The sequence below is a fragment of the Limulus polyphemus genome, unplaced genomic scaffold, assembly GCF_000517525.1.
Source record: "Limulus polyphemus unplaced genomic scaffold, Limulus_polyphemus-2.1.2 Scaffold1425, whole genome shotgun sequence".
Lineage (NCBI taxonomy): Eukaryota > Metazoa > Arthropoda > Merostomata > Xiphosura > Limulidae > Limulus > Limulus polyphemus.
The window spans coordinates 44,741-62,985 of NW_013667035.1; the positions used below are offsets into that span (position 1 = coordinate 44,741).

The window sequence follows — 18,245 nt, forward strand, 5'->3', positions numbered from 1 at the left end:
GCGAAAAGAAAAAAAGCACGAGAAAAACATTGCTTTACAAACCTTGAGACTTAATATAAAAAAAAAAAATAGATATTTTGCATATGAAAGCATTGTAATATTTACTGATAATGTGCCAAATTTCGTTAACATTCACTTACTAAATTAAAAAGACTTAATAAATAAAAAAAATGATATTTTGCATATGAAAGCATTGTAATATTTACTGATAATGTGCCAAATTTCGTTAACATTCACTTACTAAATTAAAAGTTATAGCATGAAAACTATATCAAGCACAAAATGGTTGAGTTCGGTCCCAGGGACCAAGCCCATGCTGATAGAGTTAAGAAATTAATTAATGTATAATACTGAAATTTGAATTATAATCTACAAGGTGATACCAAACTTGTTGACATACATTCATAAAATAGAAGTTCAATAAAATTTTGAATGCAAGTCAACAAGTGTGATGACATCGCCTTTGACCCATGACCTGTGTCAGTAGGGTTAAACATTTTCTTAAGAACAAAATTGAATCATTTTTATTTTCATCAAAACAGGGATTAGTTGAGAATTTTGTGAAATAATAGGATTGTACATGTTGGTAAAATGTAATGCTGTATAAACTTTACATGTGAAAAATTCTAATTTAAATTTATTACATTGAAAGTGAATCAGTAACATGAAGCTGAACCTTGGTCACTTTTGATGGACCAGTTGGAAGTATTTTTGGAACTTATTGATTGTTTATTATTGTTTAAATAAAACAAATTCCAAAGAATATTTAAACATTTGTAAATTTCAGCCTATTCTCAGTACTAGGTTTAAAGTGATTAAAAAGAACTATGTTGCAAAGTGTAAGGTTTCATATGTTTATATAAGCTGTTGTTTTCCTATAAAGATAAAACTAGAGAGTACAAATCAACAGGATAAACAAGATAGAGAAAGCTCTTCCAGTTCTGATGGAGAAAGTGAGAAGAAACTAACTTCAAGAAAACTGTCATTCACTTCTGAAGATAAAGTTGGGGTGAGTCAGACATCTAACATAATACTACCTCTGAAACTTATGGCCAGATGAATAAAAAAAGACATTCTTAAGTGAACAGAATGTTTCTTTCTGATGTTTTCAGGACAAGCATGAACAAAATATATTAAGAAACTCACTTACTAACATGATCTTTGTAATAACTGATCTTCTTATGTTCATCATGTTACTGTTTGAACAGTGAATCATTTGGCCAGTTTAGTTACCTTATCACTCTTTAAATATTACCATGGGTGTTATTAGATATTTAAAACTTGGAAAGTTAAATAATTTGGCAACAGAAATTTTAAATTTTTATTCGCTGCAACCAAATTTCAGTGGTTTTAGTCACATCTGATTATAGTGTTTCTCAGCAAATTTTTTTCCTCTTCATCTTTATGTTTTTAGGCATATGAAATTCCTTTAATATAATGCATGTTAGCATCAACAAAATGCAAGGATGGTATTTCATTGTGATATGAAGATAAGAGTATTGTTTATTATCATCACATAAAACATTTTTAATATCAATATTAGGGTTATGCTGATTTCAAAGTATTACAAGTACTTTGATTATGGCTCAGCCATAGTGATAAAAGGGAATAACTGACCACAGTGCATCTATTCAATAAGTTTCATATACCCTGAAAAATGACACAAAACTGATGTTAAAATACAATAATCAGTATAATTAGTTTTAACTTTTTTAAAGAAGCTCTCATGGTTATTTAAATTGATGTTTTTACGTTTAGTTATTTCCATGTAAAATTTTGGTTTCATGTTTGTTTGTGTCTTAATAAACCCATAAATAATGGGCATTGATAATTTTAGCTTGTTTTTGGAAGTTGAAAAGGATTTTGCATTTTACAAGAACAAATAATAAAACTTCTGTTGCCAAATAGTTTTACTTTTTCTTTTAAAATCTACAAAATGATTGAAGCTCTTAGGTTAAAAAGGAATTATGATTCTTATTATTCATTTATCAATATACTTCTTGTTTTTCTCATAATTATGGTAAATCTTTATTGATTGATCAAGATATTGTCCTTTCTGTGTGATGACAGACCTCAGAAAATTACAAGAGTACATTTGTAAATCAATTCTTGGTTTAAATATTCATTCAGTATTTGATTAGCTTTTCAGTGGGACTCAAGCTAGCTAGTAAATTATTGAAAGATTAGTGAAGTCTGGTTCTGATTAATCTGTGATATCTTCTTAAGTGGAATACTTATTATTTTATATAGATATATATATAAGTAAAAACATAATAAGTGTATGTCTGTGATATGTTTTGTTTGTTTTTTTGTCTACTTTACTTTTCTTCTCATTTTTTTAATATACAACTATCTGTTTGTTAATATTTCTGAAAAAATTGCACCATTATATAGTGATGAGCTCGTTTCTTGTAATAAAGTTGCTTTTGAGAAACTGATTGTCTGCTAATTTCTTAGATACTATGGAGTAGTTGCATGCTTTCTCTAAATTGCTTTAGGATCTAGCCTGTTTCTTTTAAGCAGTAGCTAAATATATTATCAGGCAGTCTCTAGTAATGAGCTTTTTTCTTTAATCGCAGTTGCATTTTGCATGGCTTTAATTGTATTACTTAGTGTGAGTTCAGTAAGATAATTTTTCTTCTGTTTCTCATTATTATCGATCCACAGCATGACCTTGTCGGTGCTTTTTTCAACTTTTTTTTAATGTCCTTTATTTCAGTGGCTCTGTTAGCTTTTTTGAAGCTTAACATTTAACTGAAAGTTCTAAAACTTATTCATAATAAGAATTAAATAATTAAACATTTCATAAAATTTTAACTTGCAGGAAGAAATTTCTGGTCCTTCACTTCCCAAGCGCAAAAGCATGTTCTCAGATCAGTACAAACACAGATGTGCAGAATTGAAGAAGCAAGCCACTCAAGCCCATGTCAGATCCTGTGCTAAATATCCTCTTAGTATCAAAAGTAGCCAGAAGTTATCCAGTAGTAAATCTGCTTTGAAAGCATCTTGCCAATCCATGAAGCAACCCAACCCAGATATTCATCCTCGATCTCCACGCTCAGTGTCAGGAGTAGCAACTAAAAAACATGGTGAAACTGCTAGGGAGCGTCTTGTGAGGAGTTTGAAAGGGTTAAAGAAGAATTCTGAGTTTCGTCGGCATACAATTATGAAAATGAAACCCCGGCCCCTAGACAATATTAATGTTAGTAGTAGCAGTAAGCAAGATTCTCCACAGAGTCCTAGAGAGTTTGATAAGTGTGAAGTGAAGGTTGAAAAAGTGGACAGTGATTCTGCTCCTAAGCGGCCCAAAGCTTTAACCAGTCTCCAGGATGATGGCCAAGCAGAACAAAGAGGAACCAAAAGATTGGTTGAAGACAGTGACCAATCCAAGATTGAGCAGACTCAAGGAGAAAGAACCTTACCACCTCATGCACCAAGAATTACAATGACCTTAAGAAACAAACCAAATCTGCGAAAACCTAAATATGTAGTGAGGCCAGCACCTCTTTTAGAGAACTTGATTGAAACCAGAAAAATTTTAAAAAATGGTTCCAATAACTTGGCATTGAAGAAAGATGTGATGTTACCAGTGTTTCATTACTTGTCTGCAGGAGATTTATTTACTTGTCAGTTGGTGTGTAAAACTTGGAACCGATGGACAGTGGATCCTAGTCTCTGGACTTACATGGATTTTAGCCGCAAGAAAATAACTGCAAACATTCTAATGGGAATTGTTCGAAGACAGCCTGTCTCTCTAAATCTGAGCTGGACCAACATATCTCGACGCCAGCTGTCATGGCTGATAGCTAGGTTACCACAACTAAAGATTTTGGTTCTTAGTGGCTGTTCTGCAGCAGCTGTGTCATCTCTATGTACATGTTACTGTCCTTTGCTTTCTTCTCTCGACATCAGTTGGGTGGAAGGACTGACTGATTCCTTTATTCGAGAGCTACTTTCTAGCCCTTCTGATTCTCGTCCAGGCTTTGTTGAAGCAAAAACCCGTCTTCGACAGCTGCAAGAAATACGGGTATCTGGAGCAGATATATCTGATGTTTCTGTGAGGCTTTTGGCACATCATCTCTCTCTCTTGTCCCGTCTAGACCTGAGTCATTGCCACAAGGTGACAGACATGGGAATAGCTGTTCTGGGTGCTGCCAAATCAAACAGGTTAACAGCACTAGATGTCTCCTCCTGTGCAAACATTTCTAATACCAGCTTGGAAGCTCTAAGACGTTGTACTAATCTCTCATACCTGGATATGCGAGAGTGTCCTCAAGTTACTGAGGCTGCTTGTCAGAAATTTGTAGCCCAAAGTCGGCAGAAGCTCACAACAAGGGGAGAAAAACTGATTAAAAAGCATTGGTGATCCAGTGCTGTCTGTCATTGTCATTTCTTTTGAATTTCAGATAGTTAAATATTTTACTTTCTTTTCATTATAGTTTCAGACATTTTTCATGTATACAGATTTATTTTTTCATGTTTATGCTTTTGAGATGTTTCTGTGTGCTCATGTATATAGACACACACACATACACATGTATATCTTTCTTGGTCTCTCTATCTCATAATTGTTTAAACCATAAAAAAGCCTGAATATGTACAGAAGTTAAGTTATGTTAGTTTTTAGGCCTTTTTCTCAGGTTAGCATATTTGTTATTTTTCACTGTCTACAAATCACTATATCTACACATTTTTTTGATTCCTCACGTGACCTTTTAATGCCTCAAGGTTTAAATTGTGATTTGGGGATTTTTCATCCAGAATTATTTTATACTTACTCTTATAGATGATGTTCACAATAAAACTCCAAAAACTTGCATAGCTGAGTGAATCCACTTGAAAGAAATTATCATTGCCTTGATAACTTAAAATTTTGTACAATATTTGTTATTTCAGTGTTCTCCATAATTCACAGACTAATGCTTAATTGATTTTTTTAGAAACATGTAATGCTTAAAAACAACTGTATTTAGTATCTTATTTTTTGTTGTTAATCAAAAAGGAGAACACTATCATTTTTAGAGAGCAAGTATTACATTGATTTTTATTTCAGTATTATTTCTAAGTATAACCAGATGTTCTGATGAGATAGGTAATAATGTACAAGAATATTTTGTTGTTTTAAAATACAAAAAATGCTCATCATACTAGATTTTTTTGGGTGTGTTAGATTTTGAAACATTACAGGACAAGTAACTGTCGTACATATTTTCACTCACCAGGCAAATGTAAAGCGAACGCTGAAGGTTAGATTACAGATTCATAACTTTGTAAAAAATTTATTGTATCGTATAATCATTGTTCTGATATGTTACTCTAACAACCAGATTACTTACTGGTGGAGTCACTGGCATTTCTTGCATTCATAATGTACAGTAAAACCATAAGGCTTTGGTTTTAATAAATTATCCACAAGGACTTTTTAAAACAGATTTGGCTTAGGTTCTCTGTTTGTAACTGTAAATAAAATTAATTCAATATGTTTATCTGAATACACACAGTAACTTTTGTTGTATAGGTAAGATTTGCGATTTTCACTCATGAGTAATTTTGTTTTTCTTTTTAATCAAGAATGTAGAAATTATATCCTGTTGCTTTTCTCATCACAATTGTCATAAATAATTGTGCTTAATATTTTTTAAAAGAAGAATGATGCTTATTGTAATTATTATTTTCTTATGAGTTGAGGGGATGGAGTATTTCTCACATCAAAACATGTCAGACTGCTCTTTCAGAAAAAACAACAACAAAGTAAACATGCAAATGAATATTAAAACTCACAGTTAACTTGTAATTATTCACATTATGATAGTTTAAATGTTAGTACCTGTATGTTATTGGTGTTTAGGTCAAGATAATTTCACCATCATTGTTCATTACCTTTGATCCTCTTATTAGTTTTAAACTTAAGTCCCAGCCAGTCTACTGATGCTGCCCATTCAAGACCATCTCTTTTTTTTCAGGATGTTTTAATGCAGTTTAAAGTTATGTCAAAACTATCCTTTATTTCTGGTCTTGACTTCTGCAGGGACAATGATGCTGCTTTCTTTAGTGGCTGAGACACACTTTGTTGGCCGTGTAGTCCTTTTAGTAAATTCTGCATTGCCACCAATGATGTCACATTAAAAGGGATTCTAAAGTTGTACAGCAATAATATAAAAATATAAGCTACGTAATGATAAAGAAAATATAAAATAAACTGCCTAGTGTTATGATTAAGACACACTGAACCTTGTATGCTACTGAAATTAATTTTTATATAAGTACAAATATCACTTGGGCAAAATGGCTTGGACAACTTGCATATAATAGTAGTAGTGCTTATTGCATATTTTAATACAATAATTACTAAATGCATTTGAAAAAGCTTAAGGCCAAAACTCGGAAATATAAAATGTGTTTCAAAACCATAATTTTTAAGACTTTCATAAGTAAAATGTAAGATAAAACAGCTTTAATGTGGTTAAAATTTTATTTAAAAAAGCAGTGCTTTTTGATCACATTGCTAGCTTCAGATATAAACATTAAAGTAAAGATATCAAAAAATAAACAGGATAAAATCTTACCTGACATGCACTGGGTTTCCAAATTTATGTTCAAAATAAATATAAATTAAGATCAGCATTATAATTAATTTTTGTTTTTTTTATTATTAAAGTTTATTTTATTAACTTTACTGTATATGATTTTTAAATTATTTAATTTAAACTGGCGTTTGTTATGTTTGCAATTCTCATGTGTTCTGGTGTGAATTCTGCTGTTTAGGTTACATCCCATTCACCATGTAAAAATTATCATAAATCTTTACAGTTATATTTGTTAACAGTTCCATGATTGTATGGATCTGTACAAACTTTCATTAATACCTGCTTAATTATTTTTACCTGGTTTTTGTAAAAAAATATAACTGTCATAAACTGCTTTGGTACTGTAACCATACTAGAACGACCGCCATTAATGGAACTGTATGGTGTACCTTCTCTTGTCCACATTTGAATATGACAGTGTGCCATCCAGGTATGTATATATAGATGTCATATGTCACCAGCAACTGTAATTACCACCAGAAAAAACTTCAAGCTTGTCGGTTACCCATATACCATGATGGCAGAAGGATCTCAAGCGAATGTGCTTGGCTACCTCCCAGGAGATAAGCGATACTCTCTGGGGCACCAGTGATGGTGACAAATTATCCATTGTGTACATACTAACACCACAAGTCAAAAGTGATTTTGACTATAATATGTAAGAAACACCTGCACAATCTTCAAACACAAGTGATGAGAGTGATAGCGAAGTTGTTCAACCCCCAGCCCTCCACCTTCTGTTCATAAGACCCCCTATGGTGTCCACCAAGGCTCCCACCACAACCACCATGCTTTGTATGGTCAAGTGCCGAACAATTTATCCCCAAAGTGGCTTGCTTTGTCGAGTCCAATATTGGTATAAGAGAGGACTGTTGAAATTTGTGAATACAAGTATCTCCAGCTGTTCTTTGATAGCATGTTAATGAACTACATTGTGAGCAAAACAAACAAATATTACGCTTACTGTACTAATGATGCTGAATCTAGGATAAAGTGGAAAGACACGTGCATTGATGAAATGTGTATTTTTCCAGCATTAGTGTTGTTGATGCCATATGTGAAGAAGCATTTGATCAAAGATTACTGGTCAACACACCCTCTGATCGATACAGTTATATTTGGTAAACATAAAAACAGAGATTGCTTTTTGTTACTTCTAAGATACACTTTGCAGACATTGATAATGTTGATATAAGAAACAAGATATGTAAAGCATATGTTTACTTACTTGAAGAACAAATTTTCTGCAGTGTTCAACCCTATTCAAAAGCTGGTCATTCATGAATCTCTGCTTTTCAATGGATGTCTGGGCTTCAAACAGTAAATCCCATCAAAAAGACACAGATTTGGAATAGAGGTCTTTGTATGGTGTAATTGTATAAGACATGACTGTAAATTCTCGGAATGATACAGACATTGAACATAGTGATCCCTTCAGAATTTCTAGTGCAGTGGTGAAAAAAAGTGAATAAATATTTGGGAAAAGGACATGTTTTGTATACAGAAAACTGGTTTAATAAGCCCAGAATTGTATAAATATTCAATGAAAAATGACACTGGGGAATGTGGTACAGTTGGGTCTAAAAGGAAACATATGCCAGTTTTTCCTGCAAAACTAAAGCCAGGTGAATGTCATATCAATCATACAAACAATATTATGGCTCTGAGGTGGCATGATAAACATGATGTTTGCATGCTTTCAACTGTACACATTGGAAGCATGGTTTATAGTGGAAAGGAAGACTATCATAAACATGAGAAGATAAGGAAACTGGATGCAGTAATAGATTATATTCAAAACGTATGTTTGGTGGACAAAGCAGTCATGTAGATAGGATCAATTGAATGTATCAGGAAATTGCCAGTGATATAAGAAACTATTTTTCCACATGGTTTATATTGTCATGCTGAACTTCTACAATGTTTAATTGGTGAAAACTGTTAAGAAACAACTCAAAGACTTTGTCTGGGCTGTAGTGTACCAGCTGTTGGAAAAGTATGGTGTCATGACTACTCATTCATGTATTAGCCATGTAAGTATGACACCAAGTACATCAGATTTTCCTGACAGACTCACAGCCAGGTACTTTATTGAAACTTTGCCACTACCAGAAAAAAGTTTGACGTTCCCAAAGAAGGGAATCAAAGAGAAAAAGACTGTGATGTGGTATTGTGCATTGAAAACTGTTTTAGAGAGTATCACACTTTAAAAATGTACCGACACATTCTGCAGTAAATATAATAGTATTTGAAAATCGTTCAGTGTGATATTAACAGTTTGCTATTGTGCATGGTGAAACATTCTACAATATTTTTCTGTATACGTTGTGACAATGTTGGGGTTGTAGAAGATTGTGGAGAGATAAAGGGGACAAACGTCTTGTGAGGAAGTGAGCTTCTACCAGTTCATGGATGTAGAGGGAGAAGGAATGCGAACAGAGCCATCAAGCAGGCACTTGCCCTTATCTCAAGCTGCCTGCTTCAATCTCAAATGATTTTTATATTACCAGGAAAGGTTAGTTTGTCTGTTTTTCAGCATTTATTATTACCTGATGTGATTAATAATTTATTTTGATTTTCCTCAGTGTTTCATGCCCCACCTAATTTTCCTGGTCCAGTACACAAATGGTTAATTTTCTGGTTTTTGAAACTTGTCTCCAAATTGTAATATGTTCAGTAACATACCCATACATTAGTAAAACTCCTATTAGATTGTTTACATTCATAGATTTTTCTTTAATAATTTTATATTCATATATATATATATTTGTAGTTATTTTTAAATTTCTTTTTTAATGTTTTTCCTTATTTCTGGGTTCAGAAGATATCAAATGTTTTCCTAAAATTTTAGAAATAACCTTTCTCTTTATCTAGATTAATTTGCTACATAAGTGGAAGACTATTTAGGTACAACAGGTGTACCAGTCTTTCATTATACTGAGTGGTTTGATTCCCAATTTATTAATTGTTGTTTAGGCATGATTTGCAACATAAATTAACGTTAAAAGCCATCCTAATTTCTGTTTATTTTCTAAAAAATTTGTTTTAAATTTTACTTTTCATCTGTGTCATACTTTGATGGATAGTATTTATATACAATTTAAAAGTGTCTGATAATCACCAAACATGTCACTGATGTATAGCCAATTCTATAACTCATTATTGTATGTTAATCATGTACAATTTACAAAGTCCTGGAAATAATGGACTTCCACTTAGAAAATGAAAGGATATTTATAAGGCCATTGAGGAAAATTTCTTAGTATTTCTAGTTTTTGAATTTTTAAGTTATTAATTCTAATCCTAGATTAACTGTCTCATGCTTTGGAGTTGTGGTGGACATTGATACATCAAAACTTCATTGTTTTTGGTGTATGATCTAAGCTTGTTTTATTCAAGTCTATAGAGTTTAAGCAGGTACTTCTTATTCTACAAGATATTTACATTTCGATTTAAATTTTCATTGTTTTTAGGGAATTTTAGAAAATATATTTTAACATTATTTACCCTGGAATATTTTATTGACTTTCTCATCAGATGTCTTTTCTTTTACTATTTTGATTGGGTCTTTAGCCATTTTTATTTCTCCTTTTATTTTCAGTATATGTACGACTTGTTGGACACATCACCTGGTTATATGTTTTAGTCTTGTTGTAATCTCCATTTAGAATATTATTTGCTTCACTTTGAGGCATTTATTTGAAATTTTTGCTTGAATAGCTTTTAACAGAATATTTTATAAATTAACTGTGTCAAAATTATTTATTTATCATTTGCCTTGAGTGATGAAAGAAGATGGAAAAAGGAATTTCAAAATTATAACCACAAAAACATGCATGGACATAAAAGTATTAAGGAAACATCTAAACAGTCTATTTGGAGTTTTACCAACATAATATTATAATTTAGAGAAAGGTTGAAAAATAAATGTTTAATAAAAGTTTTATTTGTACAAATCTCTGTAATCATGAAACTGTTTACAAATATAATTGAATTATAATGCTGGTGTTAACTTATATTTAAAGGTATTATCTTACTTACATTTAATGTTTGTACCTGAAGATAATTATGTGGTTTAAATGTTGTACTGGCTTTTTAATAAGAAGTTTATCCTCTTTAAAGCATTTTATTCTACATTTTAATTTACTTTCACGGTGGGATCCTATCCAGTATTATATGGTTTAGTAATAATTTTGAGTACATGCATAGGTTCTAGTTACAAAAGTAACACCTAATTTGTTTTATAAAGTTGAGCAGTGTAATAAAATAAGTCATCCAAATCAAGAACCAACAACAAAAGTATAGAAGGGAAGTGCAACATAAGTAAAAAAAAATTACAAGTTTAAAAACTTCCCTAATGTTTCTCTCATGGTCATGTTTTGTCCATCTTAACCTTTAATTATTGTTTTTTGTAAGAAATAAAAAACAAACCATTTACTTCTCTAAAAAAAGCAATGGGAAATAAAATGTTTTTTGTCTTAGCAAATTAATTTTGAGTAGACAGGAATGACCCTTTTGTTTTCCAGGCAAAAAGAAAAATATTTTCTCTATGTCATTAAATATTACAAATGTGTTCAAAGATCTCCAGTCAGTAAAGCATATTTTTTAAATCCAAATATTTTCAGGTGTTAATTGGCTATCAGAATACAGACTCAAATTTTTTTATTATCTACATTTATATCTTTCACTGTTATCTGATTACAATCACTGACTAAAATTGTTCCCATGTGAAAGTCATTCTTGTCACTCATTTTATAATTAGTATTTACTTTTGTTATTATAACAGAAAAGGATATCACACAGTAGCTTCCTTATTGTGGTATCAACATTGTTATGGTAACCTACTTTCTTTGAGTCACGCCTTCATATTCTAAAAGGAGATTTGCTCATATTTTAAAGCACTGTCGGTCTTATGTCACTAATCACAACAACAACTGTAACGGTGAGGGTAACTCAAGTACACTTTGGGTAACATTTTTGGCCACATATTAAAGATGCAACACCACAGCCAGCTGATGTTATTTTTTAAACTGACATGGTTTTACTGTGATGTTTATATAATATTTTCTTCTTCATAACTGTAAAGACATCATTTCACTTTTTGTTTCTTTTAACAGTAATAAGTGACATTTTGCTTAGTGCAATTACAATAATAATCACATTAATAGCAGCATCGTATTTTGTTGTATTCTGAACACTGATAATAATGAAAAACTATTATTTAAAGATCCCAGTTTGTACTGTGGTGGAGGGCAACTTTTTATAAAAACTGATTTGATTGTATGGCAAATCTTTCCCCTTATTACACTAAATATTTGGGAGATGCATATAAATGGAACTTGAGATAATAATGTCAACCCTATCCACTCGAAGTGATGGGTAAAGGTGAATAACACTTCACACCATAGTAGTCCTTTAGCTTTACTCAAAGTTACAATCAGTGATAAAAGACAATGGAAATATTTGGTTAATAAAAAAAAAAAGATTTATAAACTGTTTTTATTTTACCAAGCTTCAGTATTTGACAAGACAAAAAAAAAGGACTTACCATGGACAGAAAATAATTTTATGTACCACTGTTAACAGTGATATAAAATTACATACAAAGCCCTTATGTATTTTGGTTAGAAATATTTACACATTTTCAAACAACAATTGTAAATATTAACTTTGTGTCAATATTCCCATCCTCCTGGTGATGTTATTCTCACTAAACTGAATTCCGCTTTCTTGATAGTTGGGACAATAGTTTTACAACCTACTCAGTATTTGACATAATAAAAACAAGAACTTCAGCATAACCCACTTTGAAGTATAAGAGACAGTCAAGAATGCTGAGAGAAGAGTGTGTATTTGAGCTTGCTTTAGTATATATATATAATTTTTATTAAGGTGGAACAAAGATGTTAAGATGCTTCATTTAGATGGAGCTTTTGAATGACAGGAAAACCCATGTTTCCTTAAACTTGTAATATTTTTCAAACACAGTCATCAAGTTGTTGCAGAGTACTTAAACAGCAGTGAAGGTAACATCTTTAGTTACAAATTAATCTTTCAACAGCACTCTATGTAATGCCTCATTAATAGGTGATCGGTGTTACATCTAGTAAACGACTGGCAAATGCTACAAAGCACTTCAACAGCAGTCATGTATTTTCTTGGAACAAGACTGGCGAGTGTAACAAAGCATTTCTGTAATGCCTCATTATTACAAGATCAATGAGTGAGTGTTATTCACGTATCAGTCTTCCAACAACTTTGGTGGGTGTAATATGTTATTTAATATGAAGCTTCAGACTATATATTTGTACAAAAAATTAATTTTATTACTAAATAATGGTGTGAAGGCTACTTAAAATTGTACCCCTCCTAAGTCAAACATGAAACTTAACATTTGTAGCAACAATAGAGGGCAATGAATTGTCTTTTAACTCTTTCACTTTGGGCAGGGCATAAGGTGCACGTTACAGAGTTTCAGTTATTTTCAGTATTTAATTAAACAACTTTATTATCAATGAGTGACAAAATAGTAAAAACAAAATGCTAAATATCCTTTTCCCATACAGTACTTCCCTTTCCTCACAGTGCTGCCCTCTATATGCAAATTGTTTCTTTAAGCATGCCACAACCCCCCCCCCCCCCCACTTGGAATCTAATGATTCCAACATGTCATAGTGTCTATAGTAGCTAATAAATTAGAATCTCAAATTTAAGACACTGACAATATATTTAGCAAACCTACCAGAGCAGCTCTTTCCACTGCTCCATTCTTTTGACACCTTTTGTCTACTTCTCTTAAGTACATGTTTATAACTAACAGAAAGAGCACATTTCAAACTACATAAATCTGAAAGTTGTTTACTATAGACTTAAAAGGGAAAGCTGCAGTTTTACTGGAAATTTTTAAGTCATTGCTCTGAACAGAAATGGATGAGATTGTTTTTAAACCCATATATAACTTAGTTAGAAAGCTAGCTAAATTATGGTGATTTTATGTGTACCAGTATAGTAATTTGACCATATTTTGGTTTTCTAAAATGCATCTTTGAAATCTACAAAAATAATTTGCCTTCCCCCTCCACTTGAGAGACTAAATAAGGCTTAGCTAGTACGCATGAGTGCAAATCAATTTCCAAACACTGTAAGTACGAGAAGTAATTTATTGGTTGTTCTATATTTTAAGAGAAACAATAATATATATGCATGTCAGTAGTGTAGGAAGGAGTTGCAAAAAAAAGGGGTGCTTGGCTAGACATGTATATAACTTACAGTTGCTATACAAGTCAAATACGTAAACGTGGGGTGCTACTGACGCCTCTGCATGTTATAAGTGTTTACATACTTTTTACACCTATACCAGTAAATTTCAACCACCCTGAAAAGATAACTAACATCCAAATACCTACCAAGCTTATTGGATCAGCCCGAAATTTTGTACACAACCATATCATCTAAATTTTTTCACACTTTTATTACTTTACACAATTCTTCTTGCAACCACTGTACTGTAAACCAACCAATAAATCCACTCTCACTGTGTTCCCAGAGCCAGGATTTCAATAAACTGTGAGAATTGTCAGCTTATTGCATCACTCATGCTTATTTGCTATCTACAGTGTCACGTGAGCAGTGATTCATTGCTTTATGTTAAGGAGGTTTCTACTTCAGCTGCAAACATTAAAGTAAATAGGTTAGAAGTAGAAACTTATGGGAGAAGCACATTGGAACTTCATGGTTAATACTATAAAAGATAGAACAATACTACTAATTTTATTTAACATTTTTTAATGGCGATTAGAAGTTCAATCAAACTGACTGAATGCATATAGAGTTAGGGTAGAGAAAATAACAGATAAAGAACATTTAATATTTACTTATGAGGTTTTAGAGATTACATAAATAAAATTTAACAATTTTCAGAAGAAGCAGAATTTTTTTTTTAAATTAAAAATCACTTTGCACTCTTACTCCATACATTTTTGGTAAAAAATACCATATTTAAAATTTTTTATTCTTTTTTTTTAAAAAAAAAGGCTTGTAATGTTTACTAAAAGCTTAAAAAAATTTATAGAGATACATAAAATGTTGGAAGTTATAGTATAGAAACTGATGGTCACATGGTCGGCATAATCCACGAAGGCAGTATCAAAAGGGTTGAGACAGGCAAATCCCAATTAGAGTACTTAACAATATATTGCATTTATATTTATTACATTTCAAAATATTTACAAAATTTTCATTATAATGACAGAAAACACATCACTAATATCTTTATTGTGTTATTCTGGTTTTCATGTTACCGTACTCTATATTCCAATCTCTTAATAGGAACTTTCCATCACAAAGTCTTCAGCAAAAAATAAATTTCTGCAAGAGCAACAATTGAAGCCATTGTTATCCCAATCAGTACTTGCTGTGAAAAATAGATAAAACATGAACATCTGGAAACTTAAAATGCAAATTTTTATGCTATGATTAACCCCTTGATTATTAATTAAAACATTTAAAATGAAATAGTTCTTTCAGATTATCAAGACATCAGGTGAGTTGAATCCAATGAACACTATTAATAAATAAATGTAAGTGTGGCCATGAAATTGGCAAACAAAATACAACTGTATATACAATAAACTTATCATTTTTTATGTTATCAGATTTGGTTATACAAATTGCATAATCAAAGTTGCATGTTATATCATTATCTTTACATATGTAATATTTTGTTCAAACCAGTGATTTACTGATAGAATAAAAAATATACAACAAATAACTTTTCTTGTTTATTAACCTGAATTTGAAGGAATATTTATCCACTTTGCTGTAAAGAATGTCAGATACGGTTGTCTTGTCCACGAGAGCATTCTTTCCACACTGAAATGTCTACTGATGTTATCAGAGCTTGTATAAACAAACATTTTTTAATGATGCTGATACTTGTATGCTTCTTCATTATGGAACACTATGACTTTACATGACTAACTAAATCATTTTGATGACCTCTTGATATCTGTTATAGTTCATACATACATCCCTACTGTGAAGGTTGTTCTCAGAAAAATTGTCTTAAAACTGGTACACACTGCAAGTGAAGGTGTTAGTAATTATGTTCTGATCTACTTGGTTCTCATAGGGTCGTACAGATTACTGAATCACATAGCTATAGGAAATGCATGTTTGTGATAAGAAATGGCTGGATTATTGATTAAACTTTTGATTTTGAAGATCTGTCCTTTTGAAAAATCATCCAGATTGGAAATAATTGTTGATGTTGTGGATACATGAATACATTCTAGTGCAGTATAATAAAAATTAAAAAGTAATCATTACATTATTTGCTAGCTAGATACAACAGTCACAACTCTAGTACTTCATGGTACACAAACCAACTTAATAGCCAGATACCCCAACAGCTGGAATAGTCATAACTAGTACTTCAAGGCAGACAAAACTACCTTTGTTACCTAAATACCAACAGCAGGAACTGTCATAACCAGTAATTTACAGCACACAAACCAACTCAATAGATAGATATACCTATAATCAATAATTCAAGGCATGCAAACCAACTTCACTAACTGGATACCTCCAAAAACAGGAACACTCATCACCAGTAATTTAAGACAGACAAACCAAATTTACTAGCTAGTAGCCCAGTAGCAGGAACACTCGTAACCATTAAAGGCAAAAGTAAATTTTATAAAATTTCACTATGATTATTACCATAATTTATTGTGCCTTCAAACAGGAATTAGGTATCATGTGGGTTAGGCTTACAAGTACAATGGCACTTTCATAGTAGGTTTTTACATTAAAACAATTTAATTATTTAAGGTAACTGTTGACAGACTCGTCTGTGATATTGATGAGAAAAATACAGCTACAATATAAATTTTGAAAAGAAAAAAATCTGGGTTCAAATTTTTACCAAACTGGCCATTTTAATTTTATTATTATTATTTAAGTACTCAATACCTAGTTGCAAATGTTACTTACTACAGGAACTGCAGGTGATTCCAAAGAATACTCCACAGCCTTGTATCCAAAAACAAATGTCCCAGCTACACTAAGAACAAAGTTGAGTACACCCATCACTTGAGCTTGTACAACTTTCACTAGAGAAACAGGGGAAAAAATTGTCAAATAAAAAAATGTACATTTTTTAAAGCAACCAAAATTAGAAACTAGGAACTGCTTCCTCTCAAAATACATGGCATACCGTATGCTATTTTGACAGATTAAAAAATATATTATAAAATCTTGTTCCTAAAACATAACCAAATAAAGTTTGTTTAAATGCAAAGCTATACAATAAGCTAATTGTGTTGTGGCCACCACAGAGATCAGGCTCCAAGTTTTAGTTTTATAAGTGATCAAGCTTAAATGTTGAGCTATTGGGAGACCCAAAAAAAAGAAAAAAAGTAATAATAATTAATAAAAATAGATTAACTCGCACATAATGACAGGAAGGTTGTTGTCGTATTTACTGTTGCACCTGTTAAAAGTACTTTTATGATTCTTTAAATCAAAATGTGCACAAGTCTGACAATGAGGACTGAGTTTACTGTTGATAAAGGTGTTAAATTTACAACCAGCCTAAACCCTGTTGGTTTGTTTAACTCTACTGACACGGGTCAAAGGCCATGACATCGAGTTTGTTGTCTCGCATTCAAAATTTTATGAATGTATGTCAATAAGTTTGGTATCAAACTGTAATTATAATTAGTTAATTTCTTACTTTAAATGTAAATTTAAAAAAACACCTAAATATAGATTTTTGTGTGTCACACTATATGTTGAATGCAGCATTGGTTCAAATTAGATGTTTCTGATGTCCAAATACAAAGTCTATAGTTTCTTACAAATTACCAATATTGATAAGCTGGAATATAAAATAACCTCCCATCTTTTCTATTTTCTGAGATATTAATATATTTATTGAATAAACCAAGGTGAGCCTGCCCACATCTTCAGTTTTTGAAAATACCTGCTTATGTATACCTACTTCGCCCAATAACATATGTATAACCAATCAAAAGCTCAAAATGTCCTCCTCAGCCTCTGCAAAATATTTGGGCAGTAAACTCTTTCTTTTCATACTAGATTCCAAGTGGTAAGGTAAGACATGAGTGAACTCAAAATTTCAAATTTTTTAGACCCATATACACCTTAGTTACTAAGCTTGATAAATTATAGTGGAATTCTTTGGTATTAACAAAGTAATTTATGAGTATGGTTATTTCTAAATGTATATATAAAACCTAAAAAAAATTATTTTGTTTCACATCATCCACGTGATAAATTTGATAAGGCTTAGCAACCTTTGGCATGCAGCAAATAAATACAAAGTTCATAACTAAAAGAGATAATTGTTTGGTATACTTCTTTATTTACTGTTCTATGTTTTAAGAAAAATAAGTTTAAGAACTTATTTGTAAATAGTAATAATGTATTTACATATATAATGCATTATAACTGAAATGTGACTGTATTATACTGGTCCACTAGAACACAACCAAGAAAGGTCACTTTGTAAAGGCCACCTTTATATTATTTGATACGGTAACATGAGTGCACATGAGCTGCGTCATTGCAACTTCTGTGATGTTAGCCAGGCATGGCTGAAAGTTAAATATATATATATATAGATGTATAATTTTA

The 18,245-nt window shown here is 31.5% G+C and overlaps 2 protein-coding genes across 6 annotated transcripts in view; one reads left to right on the forward strand and one right to left on the reverse strand.

Annotated features, from left to right (window-relative positions):
- LOC106463496 (lysine-specific demethylase 2A-like) overlaps window positions 1–5,432 on the forward strand; it is a 49,281-nt gene extending 43,849 nt beyond the window's left edge. Inside the window, exons 16-17 of the mRNA XM_013923534.2 lie at window positions 884–1,009; window positions 2,825–5,432. Of these exons, the coding sequence (XP_013778988.1) occupies window positions 884–1,009; window positions 2,825–4,366 (1,668 nt within the window). The 3' untranslated portion in view covers window positions 4,367–5,432. The remainder of the gene's footprint in view (window positions 1–883; window positions 1,010–2,824) is intronic.
- A 675-nt stretch (window positions 5,433–6,107) lies between these two features.
- The window catches only part of LOC106463498 (transmembrane protein 199-like), a 22,131-nt gene continuing 9,993 nt past the window's right edge, over window positions 6,108–18,245 (reverse strand). Inside the window, exons 5-6 of one of the 5 annotated variants that reach the window (XM_022391020.1) lie at window positions 16,581–16,699; window positions 6,108–6,134 (exon numbers count right to left, since the gene is read on the reverse strand). In XM_022391020.1, the coding sequence (XP_022246728.1) occupies window positions 6,123–6,134; window positions 16,581–16,699 (131 nt within the window). In that variant the 3' untranslated portion in view covers window positions 6,108–6,122. Of the gene's footprint in view, window positions 6,135–14,770; window positions 15,001–15,021; window positions 15,459–16,580; window positions 16,700–18,245 lie in introns of those variants that run through there. The other 4 variants (XM_022391019.1, XM_022391018.1, XM_022391017.1 and 1 more) reach the window with 4 other exon arrangements.